Below are 25,475 nucleotides of genomic sequence, written 5' to 3'. Positions count from 1 at the left end.
ACTTACCACAGTAGGACTGTTTCTCATCAGACTTGTCCTTGCAGTGGGCCATGCCGTCACAGGTCAGGGTGTAGTTGATGCAGTCTCCGTTTCCGCACTCAAACTCATCGATGTAGTGACATGTGGTGTTGAGGGCTGAAGCACGACAGTAAAACGGTTCACGCATCTAACTCAAAGCCTGATGAGACACTTAAATGCTCCTCTGTGCAGACATGTCAGCTCTACCAATGCAGGAGTTGTCGTCCAACAGCTTCCGGTCACCACGGCAGCTGCAATTGACTCTTCCCTCCGAGGTCAGCAGGCAGAGGTCCTGACATCCACCATTGTTGACGCGACACTGGGAGAACTCACCTGTGCAGACAGAAGGTTAACCACACACACCTGTTTGTTCCTTTTGATCAAAAGTTTCAGCAAGAAAGGAGATCACAAGAGAGAAGAAAAACATGTTTATTTTATGGCTTATTTACCGACAATTTCACACGTTCATCATTATATCACTCAAACCGTTTCTTCCCCACCTAAACTATAGTGCCCCCCCCAAGATGACCCTCCCATAAAGCTTTGTTCCAAAATGTTCCACTCCTGTATGATAATCTTTATATTATAAATTATATTTAGGAGTCTCCCTCAGGTGACCCCTCCACCCAAAAAAAAGGCGATTTTTACCCCCACTGCCTCAATTTTTTATTTCTTTTTCTTATGTTTTGATTATTTTTACCTGTTTTTTCCCCTTAAATTAATTTTACTCCTTTACAATAAAATGACCCCAAAAAAACAGATTTTGAAATCTAACAAATGTTTCAATCAGATAGCAAGCATATTAAAGATAGGATTCATAAAACAAAGTGGTCTAAAGTAGTATGTTAAAGTTCACTTTTTTAATTCACTACCTCAGTTATTAAATTCACTTTAAATTACATAAAGACCCCTAAACAATCATTAACTAATCGTGTTGTTTGGGATGCTGGAACCCATCACAGCTACTGTAGATGGGGTTCCCCTGGACAATTCCCCAGACCATCACAGAGACAACCCCACACATTCACACCTAAAGGGCAACACAAAATAACCTATGAATAAGGGTTTTGGATTGTGTAAGAAAGCTACTTACTTAGAATACATTTACAGGAACTTGACACAAAAAAAAACAACATTTTTCCAGTTTCGCTTCTATCCGCATTTCAAACATGATACTGTTTTTATTAGATTCTATAAATTCATGTCATCATTGTGCACATAGGCTCAATCCATGCTGCTTTTGAACAACCCTAATATAAATTTGATACTGATCCATTCATGCAAAGAGAGACTTGCATGAATGTTCCTGCAGGTCTGCTCTGGTTGGATCCGTAAATCTTGGAGGCTCAATCTAAATAGAATTTGCAGCTGTTCCAGCAGGCATTTAACCGGCATGATCTCAGTAGGATATTAAGTACGGTAAAGGAAATCAGAAGAAGAGACGAACAATATTGTCTTTAGCTGGGTTTTTCAAAACTTTGTCCTGGAAGGAATTTGTTTAAAAATGTTGCAGCAAACTATTTTAAAATTCACAACAAATCTTGGATATTTGTTCACTGATCCAAAATGAGATGATTTATGAAGGAAAATCCCACAAAGCTTTAAAACTGGTGGTAAAAACTTACAGCTGTTGGTATCATTGGCCACTGCAATGATTCCCATGGGCTGCTGGGGTATGTCGGCACGCAGCCCTTTCATGTCCGCTCCTGTGTATTTGTCGGCTCGTAGCACAGCTCTCCTGACCCAGTCCGTCCAGAAAATGTAATCTCCGTACACGGCCAGCCCAAATGGGTGGACCGGCTCATTTTTCAGCACCACCTGCAGGGGGAAGCAACGTCTTGTAATCATGGCAGTGGGATTTTGAGAAATGCCAGCTTTAGGAGTCAATTTAACAACTTTTGGAGCCATTTTGGGTGAAAGTTGACACTCACATAGCGCCGGCTGCCGTCATACTCGCACCGCTCAATCTTGTCCAGAGTGGCGTCAGAGAAATACAGTTTTTCAGCGCGGTGGTCTATAGCCAGGCCATTAGGGGTTTTGATGTCTGTGCCGATGATCACCAGCACGTTGGCACCGGTCAGTGTGGCGCGCATGATGCTGGGAGACTGCTCGTTCCAGTTGGTCCAGAACATCAGGCTGCAGGATGAGGAGCAAGCACTCATGTGAAAATGGAGAAAAATGGGGCGATGGGTGCAGCCAAAAACCCAATCAGCTCTAACCTTTGACACTCGTCGAGGGCAAAAGCTCTCGGGTGATCGTCTCCAGACATGGTGACCACAGTGTGCCGGTCAACGGCCCCCCAGCGACTCTGATCCACAGTGTGACGGGTGATAGTTGAAGTGGTGTAGCTGGTCCAGTATAACATATCCCAGCCCCTGTGGTATGCCAACCCCTCCACTGAGCCCACATCTGAGGAAAAAAAATACAAGAAGGATGTCAGAGAGGATGAAAAGGAGGGAAGGAAAGGACATCAGTGCCGATGCCGTGCTAAAAGGCCAAGGGCAAAGCCTCTGGCAGCGGCGCAGTGTTTACTGACGACTGCGTGGCAGCAGAATCAGAGCTCTGGACTTAACAGCTTGGTATTAATAACAGAACACTGTGTGATTCAAGGCTTATACATTCAGAATAGTAAAAAAAAAAAGTCATGGATTGGCATGTCTTTTTTTTTCTTTTCTTCAAAGTACTGTCTCATTAGCAGATGAAAAGTAAGAGCTTTCTCTTTCCTCCACAGCCTTAAAACTAGTATAGGGTTGTGAGGAGGTCAGAAGACACACAAGAATCAGCCGAGATGGAGGAACAAAAAGTTCTGCAGACAGGGAGCAGCTGCTCTGCCGCTCAGAGGTGACACACACACACACTGTACAGCACACAGCCCTCATGGAAACACACTGCGACTGAAAGAAACGGCTAAAGGACCTTATTTTTTTTAATGGGTTGAAACTCTGATCTTTTCCTGCAAACTGCACATGACCTCCCTTCATCACAAAGAGGTCGTCCTCCACATCTCCGAAGCATCCCCAGTCCTTGTTATCCTCTTCACGCAACTAAACCCAAAAAAAGCTAACCGAAAGTGCAGCCTCGGCACTCAGCTTCTCACACCTTAATCAACCAACAGCACAAATCAATGGAGCTCGAGATGAAATCCATTCTCCTTCATTTCCTCTTCCTTTAATGTTGGTAATGAGTTGAAAACTCTGGAAGCAAACTCCTCTTGTTTATTTAGCCCTGTGGTCACGTTAATGCTGACCTCAGCTATGGCTATTTTTTTTAAATAAATCTGACTTTAGGACTTAAACAGATGATCTCCGTTCATAATTGCACTTGCTGGTTATGCCAGCATTGATTTTATGGTGGTTATCTGCTGTAGGTGTGACTGCGGTTCAGCCTTAGGGCAGAGAGTCAATAATTACCCAGAATTTGAAGACAAACACTGCTTCAATCTCTGTTTTTGTGTGTTAAAATCGTCAGGGTCAAATATTTGTGCGAGAGGAATGTGTACGTAATTATGTACAGATTATTGTAAAAAAAAAGAAGCCAAAACAGTGACACTTGGAGAGACTTATGCAGGGCCTCATTAGGCCCTCCCACGCAAAGTCGTCCAGCCCATCGCTGCATTCTCTGTCACATTCAGTCCAGAGTTCACTGTCCCTTTACTTTTTGCATCTACTTTCACTCTGAAAGCGTCATCTCTCTGTGCCCCAGCTACACTGCTCAAAAGATTCTTCTCCTGCAACCAAAAGGAATGTGGATAATGGACCTCTATGTTCCTGATTGGGATGTCCTGAGGATATGCTGGCTGCTCTGAGCTGACAGGAAACCGCAGTCTGCAGGTCTCAGTCGACACTTGACCTTACAAGAGTCCAGAGGGGAAGGATGAATCCTGCAGGAGCTAACAACCTGGAAGTATAGTGACTTCAGCGGAGGGGCATTCTGTTTAATTTCCCCCTTTGCTCTGATTTAATCATATAAAGCTGTTAAATACAAAAAAAAACTAATTTCAATGAGTTTGGTCATTTATGGTTTTGCTAAATGTTTTTAATGTATCAGAATGAGTATGCATGCTTTTAAGTGTCTAACAAATACGTCCTGAGTGGCAGTAATAATTAATGGCAATCATTAACATCCTCAGTGTTAAATGGTGGGAAATCTGTGCATAGTTATTTATGAGTGCTCCTTCATTGACTTGCAGGGAGAGTCATTATTCCCACGTGTTATCAGCTATTTTATGACAGGGTAAGTGCACTGGCTCAACCAAGACTTTCTGAGTGGGAACGGTTGCAGAATGAGTCTGAACTCTACGAGCTCGGACGCTCTGCTCGGGAATGGCAGCAGCTCTGGACTTGCCAACGTGGAGCAGATCCTTGTGCCAATCCTGAACTCGCTGATTGTGTTGCTGGGTGCTGCTGGACACTCGGTGGTGATTGTAATTTTGTGTGGACGTCAAAGGAGGCGCTTGGGACTAGTTGCACAGTCCCCCCAAACCCCATCAGAAGGGATTGGCACAGACAGCCTCCTGTTGGCGCTGAGTGCCGCGGACCTGCTCCTGCTTTTCACCATCCCGTTCCACACTGTGGGCATAGCCCTGCAGCGGTGGCCTTTTGGGAATGTCACGTGTCGTCTGGTGGGTTTCCTGGGATCTGCGTGCTCTTCTGCCAGCGTTTTCACTCTGGCCATGCTCGCCGTGTCCCGCTATCTGATTTTGGTGCACCCAGCAAGAGCGTACAGCCTGCTCACCCCTCGCAGGGTGACCATGGCTGCTGTGCTGCTCTGGGTTCCAGCCTGCTGCCTTGGCATCCCCCAGCTGGTTTTCCGCTCAGTGGGCACCCCCAAACAAACCCCAGTTGGCCTCGCTTGCTTTGCTTTCCTGTCTCACCGGGATCAGCTCATCTATGGACTTTTTCACTTTGTCATGGCGTTCTTGCTTCCTCTATTTACCATTGCTGTGGCGTACAGCAGCATCTACGTGTTCCTCTACAGGAGCCAGCACGCCGGCAGGGCCCCCCAGGTGGAGCGCTACCAGAGAAAAGTGACAAAAACGACAGCCATGCTGGTGGTGGCGTTCACTCTATGCTGGCTGCCCTCTTACGGCCTGACGCTGGCCTTGCTGGCAGAGAACAGCTCAGGGGCCACTGGAACCACACCCCGCTACGGACCCTTCAGCGTCTTCGCAAGTCTCATGGCAACTTCCTCCACAGTAATGAACCCCATCCTATATGTGCTGATGTCCCAAAAGTTCAGACAGGATCTACTAAGGCTGTTTAACAGAAAAGTGAAGAGAGCAAGCCCCACCTTGGCCACGACCGCCGTCTGACGCGACACCAGTGTCCATTCCAACGCCAAACAAACGAAGCTCAGGGAAATCTGACTCAAACAACTGTGCCCTCTAAACAACATTACCCTTTTGGATTTTGTCCAAGAAGATGACTAGTTTACGGAGTTTCTGCAGGTGCGGTTGTAGGTCCAACTCTGAATCCTTGTAAAACCAGTTAAAGTAAAGATACTTTGGTAAAACATTAACTCTGCACCTGTTGGTTTTTTGTCCTTGATTTAGGCTAACAAAGGCCCGTTTCAAAACTCTTACATGTGTGTGTGTTTCTCCTCGGAGAAAAAAAAGAACATGTTTAAGTTGCAGGATCTTGAAAGAAAACAATTTCTGTTCAGATCTGGAGGTTACATGTTTTTGTTCTAAGAGTAAGTAAACTTCCAAAATGTTGAATCAATTTAATCAAACCTCAATGTGTTTTTCAAATTTCCATTTAAAATCGTTTTGTTTTTCTATAAAACACATCATCATGCATTATTTAAACTGAACAAATGTGGAACTTTTATCAAGAAAGTCAGCAATTCTTCCATTAAAAACAAACTGAATGAACCTTGTTTTACAAAAAATGAAAAATAAATGAACTTCAAGGAATTACGTAAATACCCACTACAATGAAAATGGTGTTTTAGGCGTTTTTAACATGTTCTTGAAGCATTTTTCTCATGGTGGAGGACGTATATGAAGAAAATTATGCTTAATATTGCATTTCCGAATATTTCCTATTTTAATTCGTTATGAATCAGGAGCAGGAAAAAAAAGTTTAAAAAAGCTTGTAGTTGTGTAAAATTACAACCGGCTCCCTGCTCCGCTCCATTCTTATGCATTCACTTGCAGACAACTGAACTAGATCCATGTACGCCTTTGTTTTCCTCGTCTGAGCTGGTATCTGGGTCAAAACTGAACAGCTGGATAGTTTCAGTATTGCTCGCTATTTTTTTTTGCTCCACTAATGTTAGGTTGGGGTTGTGAGGGGCTGTAAGCTAGTGGAACAGCATGTAAACAAAAGGATGATGGGAAATGAGCACAGGCTCACTCCCCACCAAGGGTCCCGCTCACAACTCAGAGGCGTTAGATTATGATTTTGAATAAAAACAACAAAATTTTACTTCAAGGAGCACTGGGAACGCTTTCAAAATAGATAATTGGAGTGGGAGTTTAAAAAAAAGCAGATTTATGGATGTCCTGATTCAGTATTTATTTTAAAAGTCAAGATTAATTTAAAGTAGCTGTTTTAAACTCACCCCTAAAGGAAACAGGGGATAAACAGAGGAAACCAGTGGGGTGAGGCTGGCTGACAACAAGAGAAGAAACGTGCGAGAATAAAAAAAACTCACTCTCTACAATCGTCTTGCGGTCGGATCCATCGTCACTGATCTGCTGGATGTTTCCAAAGTGAATGTCACTGAAGAAGATGCGGTTGGCTCCTTTCCCTCCCCCTCCTCTGTGGTCAAACGAGAGTGCTATGACGTTCTTCATGTGCTCCGGGTCCTCAAAAGGTTTGATGGGCGCGTTCAGGTTGTTTTCATCGGACAGGTGGACGCTCTTGAGTATAGTGCGCTCAGAGTAGAGAAGGTAGCCATCATAGTCACGGCAGCCGCGGCCGTCCTCAGCCAGCATGCCATGAGCGCAGGCACAGGTGCGCTGGTTGTTGCCGCGGTAAAGGCAGAGCTGCTGACAGCCACCATTGTTGTTTTTGCACACATTTGTTCCTGGAAAGAGACACACAATTTGAGAGGTGGTGGTTGCTCTTGTTTTCTATGGATTAGAACACCCAGAAAGAGTGAAATGGTCGACAGACAACTCTGTCTTTTGCTTTTCTCTTATCAGAATTTTGAGGAACAGAATTCAAAGGAAACCCAAAGTCCTAAAATTTATTTTTGAAATAAAAAATGTATAATAATGATGCAGTTTAAGTGGAGGTTTTAGAGGAAAAGTTGACATTTTGACATGAATTCCAGAAATCAAAAGTGTTTTCTGACAATGTTTTGGTTTAAATACAGACATATTGATTATGTTAAAACAATGAATACATGAATCAAAGATTCCTTCATTCATTCATAGATTTAAGCCAAAATTATTATAGTTATTATTTACTAAATTATTTCAGTGAAAATAAATCAAAACTTTCTGCCTTATAATTTCAGTCTAAAAAAATCGGACATTTTTCTCTCAGCATTCTGAGATAGTTACAAATCAGGGATTACTTTTTGAATTAAAAATCTAATTAGGCCAGGTTCGAAATAAAATTCTAGAACAAATAATTCTGAAGTAAAAAGTGAAATATTAGAAAATTTCAGAGCTTTATTTGGTGTTTTAAAAACATTCTTTTTCAAAAAAGACAAAGAGTTACAAGAAATAAAACTTTGAGGTGGCCTAAACTGTTTTCTGTGGCATTCAAATTGTCTAGTTACCATTGAAAAATGACATATTAGTGGACAGATGTTGCTCACCCTGCTGCCTGGCTCTGTTAAAGACCTTGATGTCTTTGAGCTGCACTCCGATGCCAGTTCTCAGTGAGACGGAGTCTGTGGCGTTGTCCTTGTTGCCTCTCTTTATGGAGCCGTTAGCATGCGTCCTGTATGACAGCAAACACACGAACATCATTAAAGATGCAGAGCGACCACAGCATCCTCCAAAAGTGAGGCTCAAAATTTCTGCCTGCTGACCTGTCACTCCAGTAGATATAACTCTCAAAAACAGACACGGAGAACATGTCCATGTTGTTACTGGCCAGCACCATCTCCCGGTTTTCTCCAGTCTCCAGATTAATGCGCTCGATCTTGTCAGTCCTGGCGTCGCACCAGTACAACCGGCCCTCCTGCAGCCATACAGACACAAATGACCACACATGTCCATCTTCTGCTGCGTGGCTCAGTGACGGAAATATAAAATATTGATGGGTTATCTGGTACCTCATAGTCAATGGAGATGCCATTGGGCCAGCTGATACTGACATTAACAAGGACCGCCCTCTGTGTACCGTCCAGCCGAGACCTCTCAATGCGAGGATACTGGCCCCACTCTGTCCAGAACAGATACCTGGATGCAGAGGCAAAAAACATCAGTGCTTCGGTTTCTTTGGGTCACATTAAAATAAATGAAAGCAGCAGCGTTTCTTCCCACCCTCTCTCAGGATGGACAGCAATGGCACGCGGTTTGTCCAAACCCTGGGAGATCACCACGTATCTGAAGGAGCCGTTTAGACGGGCAACTTCAATGACATCAAAGCCTTGGTCTGTCCAGTAGATATTTCCTAAGGAGGACAGGAAGAGCACAGCTGAAATTATGGCAGATCTGTGACCAGCTGCATGCACACTGAAGAGGCATTTCATCTGCTTGAACACATTTGTTAAATAATGAAGCCAAAATAAAACACTCCAATGAATGAAGATGGTGTTTTTTGGTGTTTTTAACATATTTTTGCCTCATTTTTCCAAGTTGGCATCTGGCTCAAAACTGTACGACTGGATAGCTCCAATATGGTTCGCCATTGTGGATGCACCACTAATGTTAGCTAGGGGCTGTGATGGGCTGTAAGCTAGTGGGGGAGTGTGTAAAGAGAGGGATAATGGGAATGGGGGCAGTCTTTGGCCCACAACTTAGAAGTAAATGTCTAATGAACTCTTGCTGCTCTGCAGAAACTATGTCTTAGAAACCAGGCTTTTTATTTTTGCCTAAAAACGGCATCACCATAATTGTTTTTTTTTACAATACAATACATCCAAACATCCAAAAATGATTGGAGTGAGACTTTGAAACCATAAGCTGCAAATATATGTCCAAGAAAGTTTGGATGCTTAGAAAATGTAAATCAAATAAGTTTTCTAAAGGCCAGAGTAAAAATATTCACTGTTTTACGAGGGAGCCATGCTTCTTCAAGAAGAGCCTGTCTTATCTTTAGTCCTCAGGGTGAATTCCATCCAGAAAATTTGCCAGACAGAAATGTTCCTCCTGGTTACTGTCCATCTTACACAAACAAATATGCAGGGTCATTTATATTTACTCTCTGGATGTAGAAAACACGCTACCATTTTCTGAGAAATACTTTTAGCCCTTGCTGTGGTTGCAGTTAGAATGTGGATCATGCAGTGCTGCAGTGTGAAAGAACATAACTCTTGTGGCATTCTTACACAATCCTTTTTTTTTTTTTTTTAAAAAGGCACAAATGTTCTCTCTGTTTCATATTTAAAAGCTTTATTTATGTCCTGTTCCAATAAAATTAAATTATTTGGTCTCATTTTTTCCCTTTTTTAATTTTCTGAGATTTCAGTGCATATTTAGTACATCTGCAGTGTCTCTTACCAGCAATCCAGTCGACAGCAATGCCCTCCACCCTGCCAATGCCGTTGGTCACCACGTCCTCCCTCCAGGTCTGGTCTCTCTTAGCCCTGCTGATGGTACTGAGGCCCATGTCCACCCAGTAGATTGTATCATTTTCTGGGAGGAAAAGAAGAACAATGAAATGGCAAAAACAACAAAATGAAGCTTTTGCATATTTACAAGAGCTGCAAAGTTATTGTGGAAAATAAAAGTCTTACCAGCATGGAAATCTATGCCAACAGCCAAGGAGGTGCCAGATACCGGTACCAATGCATCAGACTTGTCTGCTGGGTCCAAAGGAATGCCTCGGATGCCCTCGTGCACAGAGTACAGCAGGAAAGAGCCAACACCTGCACAAGAAAAAAGCTCAATGTTTCATGACTGTTTTGCATGACTCTAATGTCTTTTTAATTCCTGTTGAACCCCAGTCAAGACCCCTGCCTGCACCTTCACAGGATTGCTTCTCCCTTCGCAGGCTGTATCCTGCGGTGCACATGCACGCTCTGGTAGATTTGGAGGTGGGAAGGCACAGCTGCGAACAGTCTCCATTGTTATTACTGCACAGATTGGTGCCTGGGAACAGAAAATCACAAGGACAGACACACAAAGTGAGTAACACTTGCAGAGGCAGCTGTGCGTTAGGTAAACATAACAGACCTTCTAAAGGACAAAAAAAAGATTTTCCTCCAACCCTTTTCTCTAAGTGTCCCTTGGGACAAATGTAACAGATGCTACAACAAAAAGGCAACTCATTTGGCACCTTTCTGCACTGTTTCATTGTAGATCTTCATGTGCATCAACGGAGAAGTGTTGTTCCTCAAGACTTTCCAGTTGCCACCATTTTTCTTGTCACAGGTTCCTATCTGGTCTGTTCCTTGGTCTGCCCACCATAACTTATCCCCTGCAGGACACGACATACTTTTTAAAATCATCACAATACATGTTTTAGTTACTGAAATAACTAAAATGTTTACCCATGATGGCCAGAGCAGTGGCCTTGATCAGCTTGCCCTTAGCTCCTTCCAGCACCTCCAGTGCTGAGCCATCCAGCTTACAACGATTAATGGTGCTGTTTCCTGAACTGATCCAGTAAAGCTGCTCTGTGTCGAAATCAATGGAGAGGCCTGGAAAACAGCAGCAGCGGGATCACCTGCAGTGTCAGGACTGAGCACAACAGAGGAGGGAAAGCAGCCGACTCTCACCGACAGGCCCTTTCTGGTTGGTGAAGAGGATGCTGCGGTTGGTGCCGTCTGTGTTGGCCATGCTGATGTTATCCCCATCTGTCCAGTACAACTTCCTGATGGTGGGTCACAGAAAATAAGAGTTTAGTAGAGAAACAAGCAATTATAGGAGCTTTTGAACTGGATCCAAACCATGCTGTCCTCAATCTAACCTTTATTTGCATTGAGTTATTGTTATCTTTATTATCTAATGCTTTTATGGCTTTATTCTGTTGACTGATTGTTGGATAACGGCCACTGCATTTACAGAGACTTTTACTGTGTTGGTGCACTTGTCAATAGATTGTTTCCACCCTACCTTTCAATATATTTGTCAAATGTGTTTAAATAAACCCTCTGTGCCTTCTAAACTCCTTCATGGTCCTGTTATTTTATTCAAAGGCATATACTTTGGCCTGTCTGTCTTTGACTCCACCCACTCTCGCTGGTGTGTTTGCGCGGCAGGAAGAGCAGACAGTCTAAGCATGTGGATCTAACATCTGCTTCTCATTTTTCCCCTTGTGACGCGATCATACTTCTAGTTTAATGGCTCGCGTTCTTCCAAGAAATGTGGGAGTAAACAAAAACGCAACCTTTTATTCACAAGTCTTAAATTCTAAAGGCACATGAAGAAAAGTGCAGCTATAAATACAGAGCTTTGTTAGAATAGGGGGAGATTGAATCCAGGTTTTGTTCGGAGCTGGGGGGCGTTCATAAGGGGTTGGAAATGAATGTTTAAAGAGAGAGGCAGGAAGAGGAATGATGCTGAATAAACACTGAGATGAAGATTGAGGAGATCGGAAAAAATAACAGACAGCTCTTAAAAATTCATATAAAAGCTTATTTAATCGCAAATGCAAACAGATTTTCTAATAATGAAAGAGGGAGACAACAAGTGGGGGGGCGGTGTCAGAGAATAGACTGGGGCACTAAAAGCTTTTTTTTTTTTTTTTAACTTGTCCTGTCCAACAGCTGGGCAGGCAGATGAGAAGTGAGGGCCTCTTGTGTTGGACGTATTTTACTTTAACAACAGGGGTTATTAATCTTCAGACAAACCAAAGGTATGTCTGAATAAACCCCTGTAATTGTAATTGAGGCCAAACTTTATTAATTTCAATCATGTTTGAGAATCTTTGGTGTTGGACCGGACGGAAAAGGAAAGGAGGGAAGAAGAGAGAGGGATGTTAGAGAGAGGGGGGCGTAGGAGGGTGATAACAGGAGGGGGGGATAAGACCATGAAGCAGCATAGAGCAGCAAGTTTACTGGTTGTTTATCATTACGGTAAGCTTCAAATGTAGTACAAAAAGGGCGGCAATCATGCAAACTATTAGTGCAAAGGTGAGCTAACACCTGTGCTCAGGTGAGTGTTTATGTTCTTCTAAAATGGATGGTGGAATGTGAAAAGAAGGAAGGAGAGTGCCCAGTCACCCCCACACCAAGACCCCCGCCGCAGCAGCAGCGGCAGCCGGAACCCCTCAACGCCACACGGCAGCAGGCAGGGAACACCCGCCCCCCCGGGCGACCAAATCCGCCACCCAGGCCAGGGCCAGAAGGACCGCCGCGAGGCCCCCAGAGCCAGAGAGCAGGGAGGCACGGGGGGAAAAGAGAGCGCCGCCCCAGCCCAACCAGCCCCCCCGCCGCGCCGGGAGAGCCCAATGCCCCACCCGAAAAGGGCGCCCACAGCCCCAGACGAGCACCCCATCACCACCCAGGATTTCTGGGCATCCCCCCGCCCCAACCCCAGGTACGAGCCAGGACCCCCCAAGGGAGACCCGCTCCGCACTCCAGGCAGCAACCCACCCGCCCCATGGTTGGTCCAGGGCGGAGCAAGGCAGGGGCCAGCCGCCCCCGCCCAGGAGGGGAGCACCCCGGGGAAAAAGGGGGCCCACAAGGGGTGCTGTAAACATGGCCCGACCAGGCTCGGGCACAGTTGGAAATTTGGCGGGGCCCAGCGCTCAGGGGCAAGGACCAGAACTCACTCCCCAGGGACACGGACACCCCCGGCTCAGGTGTAATGTGAACCCCCTCCCCGCACGGAGAGAGCACCACCGGGCCTAGGAAACCGGCACCAAGGGGACACGGCCGCCTTTGCCAATGGCCCCGTACCCCCCACCAGGGAAGGGGTAGGGGACAGATGGTCCAAGGTCCGACAGGGGACACTCAAAGCTTAGCAGCAGTCGACAGACAAACTGCATGTGGAGGCGAAGCTGACAGCCAGACTTTTCATTCTGGTCAGCATTTTAGTTGTTTTTTAATATTAGGGGTATCAAAGATCAACTTCTGAGAAATTTAGCCCAAAGGGATGTGACAGCTTTACGATTGTGTGTGTGTGCATTTGTGTGTGTGTGTCTAACCCGAGTGTAGGATGTAGCACCAGGCAGTGCGGTTTGTCCAACCCCTGGATGACGGCGTTTTTGAAGGAGCCGTCCAGTCTGGCAACGTTGATCTGTTTCTTATTGGCATCATAACTGGTCCAGAACAGGTTCCTGGACACCCAGTCCACTGCCAGACCGTGAGTGTTGGGCAGATCTGAAGAGAGAAAACATAATTACGGATAACAGACTTTTGAGATAAGAAATGAGTGCAACAGAACTGAACTGGGTGTCAGTTTTATGATGAAGACGGGAGACAAACTTCAACTCTGTTCAATGTTCAAGCCCAACTGAAATCTTTTATTTTGTTCTCATTTGTTGGGTTCCTGTCATTTTTTAATTCTGCTGTGCAGCAGTACTAGAATGCAATGACCATTTTGCTTTAGCAATTCTTCGTTTTTAAGTCACTTTTGAGCGAAAATGTGACCACATACTCCAAAACTCCCCAAAAATTGCATGCATCAAATGTCTGGTGAAAATAATTTTTTTAACATTATGAAAATTGTCGATTTTCAAATTTTCACTCAATATGAGAAGAGAAAACTGTAGTTCAAGCGACCTCACACAATGTCACTCACGCCACCAGATTAAGTCTAAAATTACAACCGAATGAATAAATAAATAAATAAATAACTTTAGTACCTTCTACAAATTGAACTGCCGCTAGAGATTTTGATCTATCGCCTCTTAACTCCTTGAGCATCTTTTGGAAGCTACTTGGGAAAAATAATGAAAGTAGTTGTACATTCTGAGCGGTTCTAGCATGGTGAGCTTGCCTGCTGCTTGCACGTTTTTCTGTACAGACATTTTTTTAATTGTTAAATAAATGAATTGTTGGCTCAAACAAATATAAACCATATGACATATGATCTGAACATATTTAGGATGTGGCTGTGAAAAATCTCAGTTGCTGGGGAAAGCCAAAAAGATTTTTTTGTAGATTTTTTTGTAAAAATTACACCTGTTCGTCATCACAAGGTGACCAAAAAATAAAATGGTTGCACAGGATGGTGAAAGTTTTATTTGTATATTTGTCGGACGTGCAATCCCATGTTTCGGTATTCATGCCTGTTTGCACGAGGAGGTGCCGGTCAGAGTGATGGGTGGCAGGAAGTCTTCTATGGATTATGTTAATTTGCATAGATACCCTCAAGACTTGTAAACAGTTGCGCTGGTGCCGCTTGATGGTGCGTGTGTGCATGAGCATCAATGCATGTAATGCAAGTTATACATGATACTTATCCCATGAGCTTGTATTATCATCCCCCCCCCCCCCCCCATCTTGTCCGAGCGACTAAAACACAATAAAGTTATTTTTAATTACAAAAGGGGTTTATGTTAAAGCACTCGAAGAGTAACAAACAGCCCCGATTGTAAAAGCACAACATGTCTATCACAAGAGGCACTCAGCAGCAATCTGTGATGCTGGACAGGAAAAAAAAAAAGAAAAGAAAAGGGGCCAATGGGAGGGGTGGCAAGGGCGGGTAGCGCCTGCGGGTCATTCAACGCCTCCCTGCTTCCAATTGGTCTTTTTTTTCCAGTAACGCATCTTGAATTATTTTCCATGAAAAAGCTAACAATTAAACCTTCTTTATCTGACACTTAAAACAGTTTTGACTCTTTTTAAGGAACTCATTTTATAAGAATCACAAGAAAGATTTTTTGACGACTGTGTTAACCTCCACTAGCAGAACAAGGCTGTGTTGGTTATAATCTCTTTATGTGTATTATGTGATGTTTACTTTCTTTCTTTCTAGAAAACATTTTTTGACAAAAACCCCAAATGTATGATGGGAACAGGGGTGAAAAATACAGGTGACCCCAGTTTAAGACATAGAAACCTTATTTTTTTTTCTTCTAGATAAATTGTTTGGATAGTTAATTTTGTTGTTGGTATGTTTTGATTTGTTCTTGTTTCTTTTTCAGCTGAGGTTTTCTGTTTCTTTCTTCCTTTTTTATCTTTTCTTTTACGTGGGTGTGGTCGGAGTGTTTGGGCATGTTTGTCTGTCTTTGTCTTGTGTATGTAGTGTGTTAACGTTATAATGTCAAATGTTTAATTTTGTTCTTGTCGGTTATGAGTGGTGTTGAGTGGGGGATTGGATTCCTATAAGCATAAGCTTCTTCCAATCCTCTTTCAAATCAAATTTTCAAAGTCATGTATTGACTTATTTTATTTAATTATCTAATTATCATTCGTCGTTGTATGAATGTATAACTGATGATTGTATTATTTTGTGTATTCTTATTTGATTGCTTGAAATAAACCATTTCAAATCAAAAAAGCAAATAAAAAAAATGTAATGTAATTTTTGTTTTGATTTGAATTTGTTAGAGCACCTCTCTGCTAAAGCAGAGAGGTGCTCTAACAGTGGGGAGACAGAGGCCCTGAAGAACAGGAGATTGTCTTCCTGCAGCATTTCGATGGCAGGAATCAGGAAACTGGAAGTCCGAACTTCTTTTAGAATAGGTACACACCGATGACTGTGTTCATGAGTTATTTTAACTGCTGCAAAGCACATAAAATAAAAATAAATACATGATCCTCAGAAAAACATCTTTAATAAAGCATCATCTCATAATCGGACAGCAAGCAAATCTCCACAAAAGGTATGAATTCACAGGTTTCCTCAAAATGTGCTGAGTTTCTTAACTTCCTATAGTTGTGGCTTTATGCACTTGTATAAAAGTTTTAAAAATGTAAATCTATCTTGAACTATTCTACACTTAGTTTTACACTATTTAATGAAATTTACAAGTGATGATCAATGAAAAATCTGCCTTTTTTTCCATTATTTGCAGCAGTTTGTAACCAAACAGAATTATGAGGGAAAAAATGAGTTTTAGGTTAAAAAAAACCTTTGGAAATCTGTTCAAGACTTTGAAGAGCAATCGAAATTTATGACAGATTTCTGGTTCTCACAAAAATTGAGCTTTTATATATTTCTTTGTTGTAAGGAATGCTGTAGTAGCCAAATAAAATGTTGTTGTTCACCTCTCAGCATTTCCCTTCAGGGGAAGCGAATCAGCTTTTTATTGATTTATACAGGTTTTTAGTGTCAGTACGTTTGAATGAACATAAAATAAGGCCTATTTTAGGAATATTAACTTACCAGCAATCTTAACAATAATGACAGAAGCACAACTTCTGTAAAAGTAATAAATATTGTAAAAAAGAAATCTTTAAGGAACACACTGACTCCTTACCAGCAGACACCACAGTCTCAACTCCAGTGCCGTTGATGAAAGCTCTCTTGATGGTCTGAGTTCGGACGTCTGACCAGTAGATTCGATGCTCGAGAGCATCGTAATCCACCACGGTCACGTTGTCGATGTCCGGGACGGTGAAGGAGATAATGTAGTTATAGTAGGGGTTGTCAATGTCCACTCCCCTGATTTCTATCTGCCGAGCGTACAGCAAAAACTGCCGCGACTCTGCCGAGGACAAGAGAGCAGACAAGCATCCATCAGCCCCCTGTGGATAATCGAGTGGTAAATGCAACTAGGAGTCAAAAATGGACCTCAGGAGAACACATTAATGCCAGATTTAAAGATAAATGGCTTCTGGATGGATGAGTGTTTCTGCACATTATTTCTGCCACTTGAGCAACCAAGTTAATGCAATTGCATCTATGACTCAAATGACTGGGTCTGGCCCTCTAACTCAATAGCGCAGCCATGGCGGCAAGTGTGAATTCAATAAGTACAACATTATTACAGCTTCACCAGTCAGTTATACTTAAACTGTGCAGTTTGGATGATGGAAAGAGGAAAGGTGAAGAGAAATGGAGAGGGGACTGAGGGACTGACGCCACTGAGTCGCTTCAGCTGGCCCAGACTAACTGATGGGCGAGGAGGGTTATGGCTAATGTCTGCATCAGGCGTGCTTCCAATACCCCTGAAGAAAAAGAAGACTGCTGCCTGGAATACTAAATTCACACGCTGAATAAACAGGCTTTCACTTAGCACACCTCTCAGCTGACACAACAAAGGGAGCAGGAGTGTGGATTCTTCAGTTGCGCACACACATGCAGCCCTAAACCAAAGTGTTGCACAGCAGGCCTGCCCAGACAACAACACAAATTAACGAAATAAAACGCCTTCAATCAAAAACTTACCGTAACAAGTGCGTTTGTCTGGGCCAAGCTTCATGAGGTGGGGACAGGCGCACGAGAACGTCTGATTGTAGTTGATGAGACACAGGTGAGAGCACAGCTCCTTGCCATCTTTAGGGGCACATGGATTTGGAGCTGCAGGGGGGTGAGTATGGAAAAAGAAGACAGAAACTATAAGCTCTCCAGTAAGGCAATGAACCAAACCAACTGTCTCTCCAAAATATGAATAAAAGCAGAAACAGAATAAAAACATTTGAAAATGTGGAAAAAAAATACAGACTGATCGTTTTAAATGTAAAAACACACATCATAACTCTTCAAACATGGAACTAAATACAATATATGGCAGCAACTCAGCTGAAACTCTATACTGCATAGAAAATGAAAAAAAAATGTAATAGATGGTGAGTCATGAGACCCTGAAAGGAATTGAAGAGGAAAAAAAATGTTTTTTTTTGGTTTCTGAAAAGGTTTTTCAGTCTCTATCATAAAAGAGGTTATTTGGTTCTGACCAACTGACTTCCTGTGTGGAAACAGTGTCAAAACAAAAGTAACTGGAGTCAATAAATTAGCACTTCACAGCTTGACACTAATGCAAGTCAGTTTTTGCTACCTGCATGTTACCCACTGGTTTAAATGTACTTTTTATCTCTGTAGTCAGGGTTTTTTTTTCTCTTAACAACTGTATTGGAATACATTTCTTACAAATAAGAAGGCACATGTAAAGACCCGCCTGAGATCTGCCATTGAGCACTTTCCATGATTGAGAGAGCGACTAGGAGAAGGTGCTGTGGTCAGAAACACAAAGTTCAGTACAGACTAACATTTGTTTAAGTCCAGCTGTGAATCTCTGCCAGAACCACCAGGGTTAGAAATATATTCAAATAACTAGGTTTTACATGCCATCCATTCATCGGTCAGTGTTAGTGACTGCAGCACTCACCCTGAGGCTGTCTGGATGGATGATAGACTTGGAGATCAAATGGTTGGGTGTTGGTTCTTTGCACCACAGTGACGTTGGCGCCGGTCCACTTGTTTGCTTTGGCCAGTGTGTTGGTCCTCCAGTCTGTCCAGTAAACCTCTCCACCATACATAGTAACGGCAAAAGGATGGGACAGGTATTCATGGCCCCTCAGAACTTCAATCAGCCCAGAACCATCATACTTGGCTGAATAAATGGCGTCAGATCTGAGAAGAAAAAAACATTTTTTAGTGATAACGTACCATTAAAGGAGATGTGTTCCTCTATTTTCTGACCTGGCATCGATCCAAAGGATGCGCCTCTCCAGATAGTCCACAGTGAGTCCATTTGGCCAGCCTCCATTGCCTGTCTCCTTGTGGATGGTCTTCCTGCCTTCCCCACTCATGGATGCAGCTTCAATTCTTGGCAGACTGGCATCCCAGTCAGTCCAGAAGAGGATTCTACGTTAAAACAGAAGGATAAGCAAAACAACAGATTCCTTTGGGTAAAAGTCATCCAGACAAATAGTGTAACAACACATGAGACAGAAATCTCCTTGCAACCATAGGAGACGTTACCCGTCTCGAGGGTCAAGAGCAATAGCTCGAGGATGCTCCACCTCCCCAGCCAGCAGCGTGGTCCTCATGGTCCCATCCAACTTGGCCACCTCAATCTGATCCAGGTTGCTTTCCACCCAGTAGATGTTTCCTGCGATCCAGTCCACTGCCAGACCTTCAGGTGTAGCCAGCCCGTACTGGATTACCACATCAAAGCTGGTCAAAGCTGGGAGAAGAATGGAAGGCGTTAGTCAGTCTCTTTGTTAACCTATCAATTTTAACCCCATCAATGTAAAATAAATTGTAGATGTTGGGTTGAGATACTTTTCTGTTTATCTTTTATGTTGTAGAAAATCTGAATAAATTATAATTGACTGGAAGAAAAAACATCTTTCTTTTGTTGAATTTTTTACCCTGTGTTATTTAAAATTAGCCCCCTTCAGGGTTTTCTTGGCTAAAGTTTAGGATTGCACAATGGCATCTGCTTGGCTAAAGTAACTACAGACTGTGCAAAGACAAACACAGCATCCAACTCCCAGTTCTTGTCATCCTCCTGTTTAGATGTCGTGATGGGAGATAACAGCACATAAAATAAAACAGTAGCAGAGTTTGGAAGGTAATGACATTACAATTACAGAGTGGGTCTTAAAAACTTAATTTGTGGTGTCAGAGCAAAACAGATGCAGCTCCCAGCCTCTTTCAAACCCTCTAATTTCCCTCCGGCTCCCTAATCAGAGTGATGAGTAATTATTTAGGATGAGTCATCATCCTGTCTGGAGCAATGAAAACAAAGCCCATGGGTTGTGGAGTGTAAACAAGGCAAACAACATAAACATAAAGCTACTCAACACCGGTACAGACTTGTCGAACATCATTTCATGACACTAATCACCAGTGATCTTTGCATGCTCCACATAAAGTAATGAGCCACTCACCTCCGTTCTCAGACAGCTTCCCTCGGTAGATCTTATCTTCCACCACATCGGTCCAATAGAGGGCGCTCTGGCTGAGGTGGAAGTCCAGGGCAATGGTGTTTCTGAGGCCAGGGACCAAAACGCTGAACTCTCCTTTATTCAGGTCGATGCGGCGGATCTCATGGCGGTTTGAGAAAATGATAAAGGGTTTGAAGGGATCTGTGAAAAAAAAAAAAAAAAAAAAAAAGGACAATCAAACTTTCAATTTAGGATTAAAATGAACATGCTAGCTACCTATCTGGGCTTAATTTTTTTCCCCTGTTAGTAAATCAAATGCTAAAAACCTTTAAAAATGTGCCAAGAGTTAATCCTAAAAGCTCCTAAATGAATGATAAAAAACTGCAGAAAGACTCTGCACCCATGTACCAGGGCTTTTACAGAGGGGCTACTGTATGTTGAATGTGGCTTTAATCCGGGGGAATGAAAACACGGTGTAAATAAGACCGGAGTTATCTGTCCCTAACAGGCAGCCAGACAGGCAGCAGGATGAACGAGCAGCTGCTGCTCTCCAAGAGCTGGCTGAGAGCAGCAGCAGAAATTCATGTTTCCTCATTGACTGCATGCTGCAGAGTGATAAGTATAGTAGGTTTTATGCAGATGATAAATTGAAAGCTGTTTTTTTTAAAGTGACTGAGCAGTTTTTTTCTTCTACGAGCTGTCCTTGTGATGACCTCGTCAGTAAGCGTTTCAATTCATTTTGATGTTTAAGGCTTTTTCATGAAATCCTAATGTCAGCAAGATCAATCTTTATAAGATCAATCTTTTTACCTATCTCATCAAAAGTCTCCTTCTCATTTTATGTTTCTTCTTTTCTGTGAAGCTAAAGAGAAGGCAAAAGCCAGTTATGGCGAGCTCCACTTCACTTCCCTCCTAAACCATTACAAACCAATCTAAAACTAACCCCGCATTATCATACTGACCAAACCACCATCAATGTTTTAAATTTTAGACTTGCAAAAGCGAATCTTTCTTGATCCTTCTTTTCCTTTTTTTTCTCTTTGTTCAGTCTTTCTGCGATTTGTTTCAGTTTTTACCCAATTACAGATTCTTCTTGGAAAGTTTACACATTTTAAAGTCTGTGTCCAATGAAAATTGTGTTTTTAACATGTTCTTGTGGCATTATTCTGATGATGGAGGACATATCTCAAGAAATTTAAGTTCAAAATTGCAGTTCTGAGTTTTTCTTTATTTAAATTATTGTGAATCAAGAGAAGACAGAAAATCTTGTTTGCCCACAAGCCCACAAGCTCCCTATTCCGAGCTCTAAGCACTAAGCAACAGTGAGGGGAAGGGGGGCGGGGTTACTATGAACCAGAGGTCCCGCCCACAACTCAGAAGCAAATTTATAATGAACTCCTGCCGCTCTGCAGAAAGTGTCCTAAAAAACAACAGATTTTTAAATTGTGGCTAAAAAAAGCATAATAATAGTTAAAAGACCATGTTTGTAATATAGACCAAAAGATGATCGGAGTGGACTTTGAACAAATGGAGTAAAACCACACCCAGAACTGGGGTGGGGGGCAGACTAAAGGCCCGTACACACCGGGACGAATTTCGCGCGCGACGTGACTAAACAAAGGGCACCAATGTGAGTGTGCACACCGACGCGAAAAACGCCACGCGTAAAAGCGTCATTTTTTAAAAAAGGCCTCGGGTTAGTTTTTTTGGTTTGACGCGCCGTGTCAAAAACTATACGACCAATGAGAATGGCGCTTTTGCACACGTGTCTGGAGCTTCTGAAGTTACAGTAAAATACAACTTGGGGGCGCTCAAACACAAAACTGTCTTGCTGAGCACACATACGTCACGTGAAGAAATAAGACGAAGAAGATGCACTCACTGACGGACATTCTTAAATATCCCCGAAAATGCTCATGATACATTTTCAGCTCTTGTACCAGTCGATAAAACTCCCCATGTTCTTCTCTTTTCGTAACTATGGGATGTACCCAAAATCGACGTCTTTTCCGGCGTCTTTCATCATTCAACAGAACAATAATTTCTTCATCGCTGGAACTGGAGCTACTGGTGCTGGAAATATTAATGTTTTCTTTGTTTGATTCTGAAAAGCGCGTAAATACTTGCTCTCTTCTTCTGAGTGAAAAGCGACTTTAAGAAGCGTAAAGTTGCGCAGCGCCACCTTGTGTACAGGAGTATTTCTGTTTTACATTAAGCGCCATCTAACGTCAGGGAATGAAATTGCATGTTCGCTCGGCTAATCGTCAGCGAAAATCGCCTGGGTGTGAACACAAAAAACGTGGCGAAAAACGCTGGCGAATATTCGTCCCCGTGTGTATGGGCCTTAAGGCTTTAACAATATAATGGTACAACTATTTGACTCAAGCCCCTGCTTTGGGTTCCAATGTGTAAAGCCAACCAAGAGCGGTCAAATGTTGCAGGTCCTTAGATTACCACTAGAGGCTGGTTTCAAATAGGAGCAATTTCTTATTGACTCATGATTAAGTAAGTCCAACTTTACAACAAAAAAAAACCCTTCTTCCAATTTCTGAAAGTTGTGAAAAGGGTGGTGTTTTTAAACTACCTCTTTTGATTTTATTTTGGGACAATTGAGTCAAAAACAGAATTGATGCACATGTAAAGGTTTTTGGTTGTTTGTTGTGTGGTTTGACCTATGAGTAAGCTCAACAAACTCTCAGTTGACTTTGTCGGGTGCCCGTTTTTGGAAAATGTTTTGAATTGAGCAAAGTAAACTCTAGCTATTATGGCCACTTCACTTCTGGTTTCCTGTTTAAAATCATCTGGTGGTGCTGGAGATTATCAGTCATGACATATCCGTCTATGATTAGATCAAAAAACAAAACTTTTACATTTTGACAGTAAAAGTAAATAAAAGGTTAGGAAAACATTAGAACGTGTCTTTGCTGCATCAAGTGATTGAGCAGAAAAGCTGAGAGAAGATTAGAGTGGATAACAGTGAAGGATTATGGGAGGGTTGAGGGCTCCGTAAGGGATGATGGTCATGATAGTCTAAACATTTCTAAAGTCCTCACCTGTGCTCTTGCAGTTTTCCATGTCAGGCTCCAGCTCCCAGCCTTCATAACACGAGCATTTCACGCTGAACTTGTCCTGCTCGCAGCGTTGACTGCACTTCAGGTGTTTGGCACAAAAACTCTGAATCTGACATGTCTTATTGTCCGAACCCAACTCCATTCCCAGAGGACAGGAGCAGATCACGCCCTCGCCAGGCGCCACAGTGCAGTTATGGCTGCAGCCACCGTTGTCCAGGGAGCAGAGGTCTGGGAAATAGGAATAAGAAGGCTGTGATTAAGGTTGTTGTCCTTGCCGTTGTGTGATCCCTGTTCTGAGGCGCAGTGTGAGAACTGTTGTTTCTCACCGCAGAGTTTCTCATCAGAGCCATCTGGGCAGTCATCAGTGCCATCGCAAAGTTTCTCTGCAGGCAGGCAGATGGTGGAGTCGTTGGCACACACATGGTGAGAAAGCTTACACACCAGCGCCTCGCAGTTTTCTTCATCTGAGTTGTCCTCGCAGTCACTGTCACCGTCACAAACCCAGGCTTTGCTGATGCAGCGTGCTGTCAACAGAAGGCAGGATTAGCCTTAAAATACGCTACCTCTCCACACCTAACGCATTTCCTTATCTCCTCACCAGAATCCTTGCAGCCAAACTTGACAGCGGGATCACACATGTGTGTGACTCCCTCGCACTCTTTCTCATCGCTCATGTCCATACAGTCAGTGTCCCCATCACAGCGCCAACGCAAGGGGATGCACAGCCCGTCCATGAGGCACTGAAACTCGTCTGTGTGACAACCTCCAGGCGGGCGACTGTCTGTGGAAGGAGCAGCAAAAAAACCTGAAGTTTGCTTTTGAAGCCATTTTTGGATTAACATGAGGGTGTGGATGATGCCAAATGCAGCAAAGTATGAGCAGACTTCAACGCACAAACTCAACAAACGAACAGAATCGAAGATGAAAGCGCAGCCTTCCACTGCTGCAGAGGGGAAAGCTAAACTATTATAAGCTGCTGCATGATGTTCTTTAAAATCCGGCCATTTTTATCTTAACCTTTAGTGAGATTTAGTAGATCTCCCTGGATATATTCATTAAACAGCAGTCCGACTGACAAACAAGAACAAACCAGCTTTTACAAATGTATCTTCTCAATGGATGTAAACTCGTGCTTCGTTTTCAGTGTTTGTGGCACTTCTGGGAATGAAACTGTAAATGGACAAAAGCAGCGGTGAGATGCAGCCACCCACCTATGATAACAGCAACCATCTGCCACAGCCGTGCTTCACAATCACGCTAAAAATCAACTGAAAGCAACAGTGAAAGCCTGTGTTTTTCTAGTTTTTTCTTTTTGTTATAAGGCCCGTATATCTCTGGTTCACAAACTTTTTTTCCCTGTTTACCCTGTAAGATTGTTACACCACGAGGATCCACTCACTCATATGTTTTGAAAATTCTTTAAAAGTTAGTCACACAAAATGTGACAAAAAAACAAAACAAAAAAACTGTGGTATAGAAAAAAATTTTCTTCTGTTCAGTCAAACTACAACCTGCACATACAATCATTTTTCAAGTTTTTCTTTTCTTACAAAAAAAGTATTGATAACAAGATTCCAATAATTAGCATTTAAACAAAAACAATTCAGCTTTACATATTTTAACAGCTAATGACGGAGTGTGTGAATGTGTGTGTGCATAGGTGAATGGGACTGGGACTGTAAAGCACTTTGGGCCTTCAAGGAATGTAGTAAGCGCTATATAAGTAGATGCCATTTACCATGAAGATAAATGAGCTGGGAAAAAATGTTTGTGTCCTAGTAAATTATAATAAATAATTGCAAATATTGTCTTTATGTTTACATTTGTCTCTAGCCAGGACTCCCTCGAAAAAGAGATTCTTAATCTCAATGGGACAATTCCTGGGTAAATAAAGGTTAAATAAATAAATAAATTCAGGACAGGTTTATCTTGTCCAGGACTGAAAAACCCAAAAAGTGAACATCCTCATGCTGATGAATTTTATTTTGTGCCACAGTTACTAAAATGTTAAAATTGTATTATAACCAGATGTCATATAATATCTGGGTATGAAGAACATGAGAGCTGATATATATATATCAAACATAATTGCATAGTACGTCTTCCAACATGAATTTTCCCTAAAACTTTTCACTACTCCTTTTTGAAGTCCATGAAAAGCAGTTTTGTGAAGAGTTTACAGGCACCTCATGACATTGACAGACTGCTGTTGTCCATGGTGCTGAAATGAACGAGCAGATCCCTTGCTTTGTTATTTACCGTATATAAAACCAATTAATGAATGTATGATTAACCAATCTGTGTAAACAAATTGGCACAAGGTTCTTTTTTTGCTGTTGGGTTTATCCAGAAAAAAGATTAAAGGAACCTGAGTGGACAAATGACTAAACATCCCTCTATGTTAAGAGGTTTTTAAAAAAATACATTCTAGAGATTGCATGATCTATATGGCTACATTGCAGACTGATAAACTCCTACTATTATTATAATAGTGACTGAGAAAACTCAAAAAGATGATTTACTGATCAGATCCTTTCTACAGGCATTATTTTGAAGTGTTTTTCCTGCAGTCTGCTCATGTACTCCAGG

The 25,475-nt window shown here is 42.6% G+C and overlaps 2 protein-coding genes across 15 annotated transcripts in view; one reads left to right on the top strand and one right to left on the bottom strand.

Annotated features, from left to right (window-relative positions):
* Window positions 1–25,475, bottom strand: part of lrp1aa (low density lipoprotein receptor-related protein 1Aa) — a 118,222-nt gene that overhangs the window by 22,110 nt on the left and 70,637 nt on the right. For all 14 annotated transcript variants that reach the window (XM_078947667.1, XM_078947672.1, XM_078947671.1 and 11 more), the window contains 26 exons: window positions 23,485–23,667; window positions 23,213–23,410; window positions 22,869–23,114; window positions 19,819–20,016; window positions 18,905–19,109; window positions 18,623–18,787; window positions 18,309–18,553; window positions 17,369–17,500; window positions 16,458–16,685; window positions 13,236–13,410; window positions 10,864–10,958; window positions 10,636–10,785; window positions 10,422–10,562; window positions 10,109–10,234; window positions 9,880–10,011; window positions 9,644–9,778; window positions 8,465–8,594; window positions 8,254–8,380; window positions 8,008–8,159; window positions 7,792–7,916; window positions 6,676–7,050; window positions 2,238–2,427; window positions 1,950–2,154; window positions 1,644–1,836; window positions 226–351; window positions 7–135 (listed from right to left, as the gene is read on the bottom strand). In XM_078947667.1, the coding sequence (XP_078803793.1) occupies window positions 7–135; window positions 226–351; window positions 1,644–1,836; window positions 1,950–2,154; window positions 2,238–2,427; window positions 6,676–7,050; window positions 7,792–7,916; window positions 8,008–8,159; window positions 8,254–8,380; window positions 8,465–8,594; window positions 9,644–9,778; window positions 9,880–10,011; window positions 10,109–10,234; window positions 10,422–10,562; window positions 10,636–10,785; window positions 10,864–10,958; window positions 13,236–13,410; window positions 16,458–16,685; window positions 17,369–17,500; window positions 18,309–18,553; window positions 18,623–18,787; window positions 18,905–19,109; window positions 19,819–20,016; window positions 22,869–23,114; window positions 23,213–23,410; window positions 23,485–23,667 (4,506 nt within the window). The remainder of the gene's footprint in view (window positions 1–6; window positions 136–225; window positions 352–1,643; window positions 1,837–1,949; window positions 2,155–2,237; window positions 2,428–6,675; window positions 7,051–7,791; window positions 7,917–8,007; window positions 8,160–8,253; window positions 8,381–8,464; window positions 8,595–9,643; window positions 9,779–9,879; window positions 10,012–10,108; window positions 10,235–10,421; window positions 10,563–10,635; window positions 10,786–10,863; window positions 10,959–13,235; window positions 13,411–16,457; window positions 16,686–17,368; window positions 17,501–18,308; window positions 18,554–18,622; window positions 18,788–18,904; window positions 19,110–19,818; window positions 20,017–22,868; window positions 23,115–23,212; window positions 23,411–23,484; window positions 23,668–25,475) is intronic.
* On the top strand, window positions 3,333–5,535 carry LOC144992209 (somatostatin receptor type 5-like). The gene has a single exon (XM_078947684.1). The coding sequence runs from the start codon at window positions 4,301–4,303 to the stop codon at window positions 5,327–5,329; it is 1,029 nt and encodes a 342-aa protein (XP_078803810.1). The 5' UTR covers window positions 3,333–4,300; the 3' UTR covers window positions 5,330–5,535.

The sequence above is a fragment of the Oryzias latipes genome, chromosome 5 (genome assembly GCF_053564925.1).
Source record: "Oryzias latipes strain Hd-rR chromosome 5, Olatipes_Hd-rR_3.1".
NCBI classification, from domain to species: Eukaryota; Metazoa; Chordata; class Actinopteri; order Beloniformes; family Adrianichthyidae; genus Oryzias; species Oryzias latipes.
Note: the sequence above shows the minus strand (reverse complement) of the source record. Positions and strands in the feature narration are given on the sequence as shown.

Coding starts and splice junctions, on each gene's coding strand:
- LOC144992209 (XM_078947684.1), top strand. CDS start 4,301: ATGAGTCTGAACTCTACGAGCTCGGACGCTCTGCTCGGGAATGGCAGC.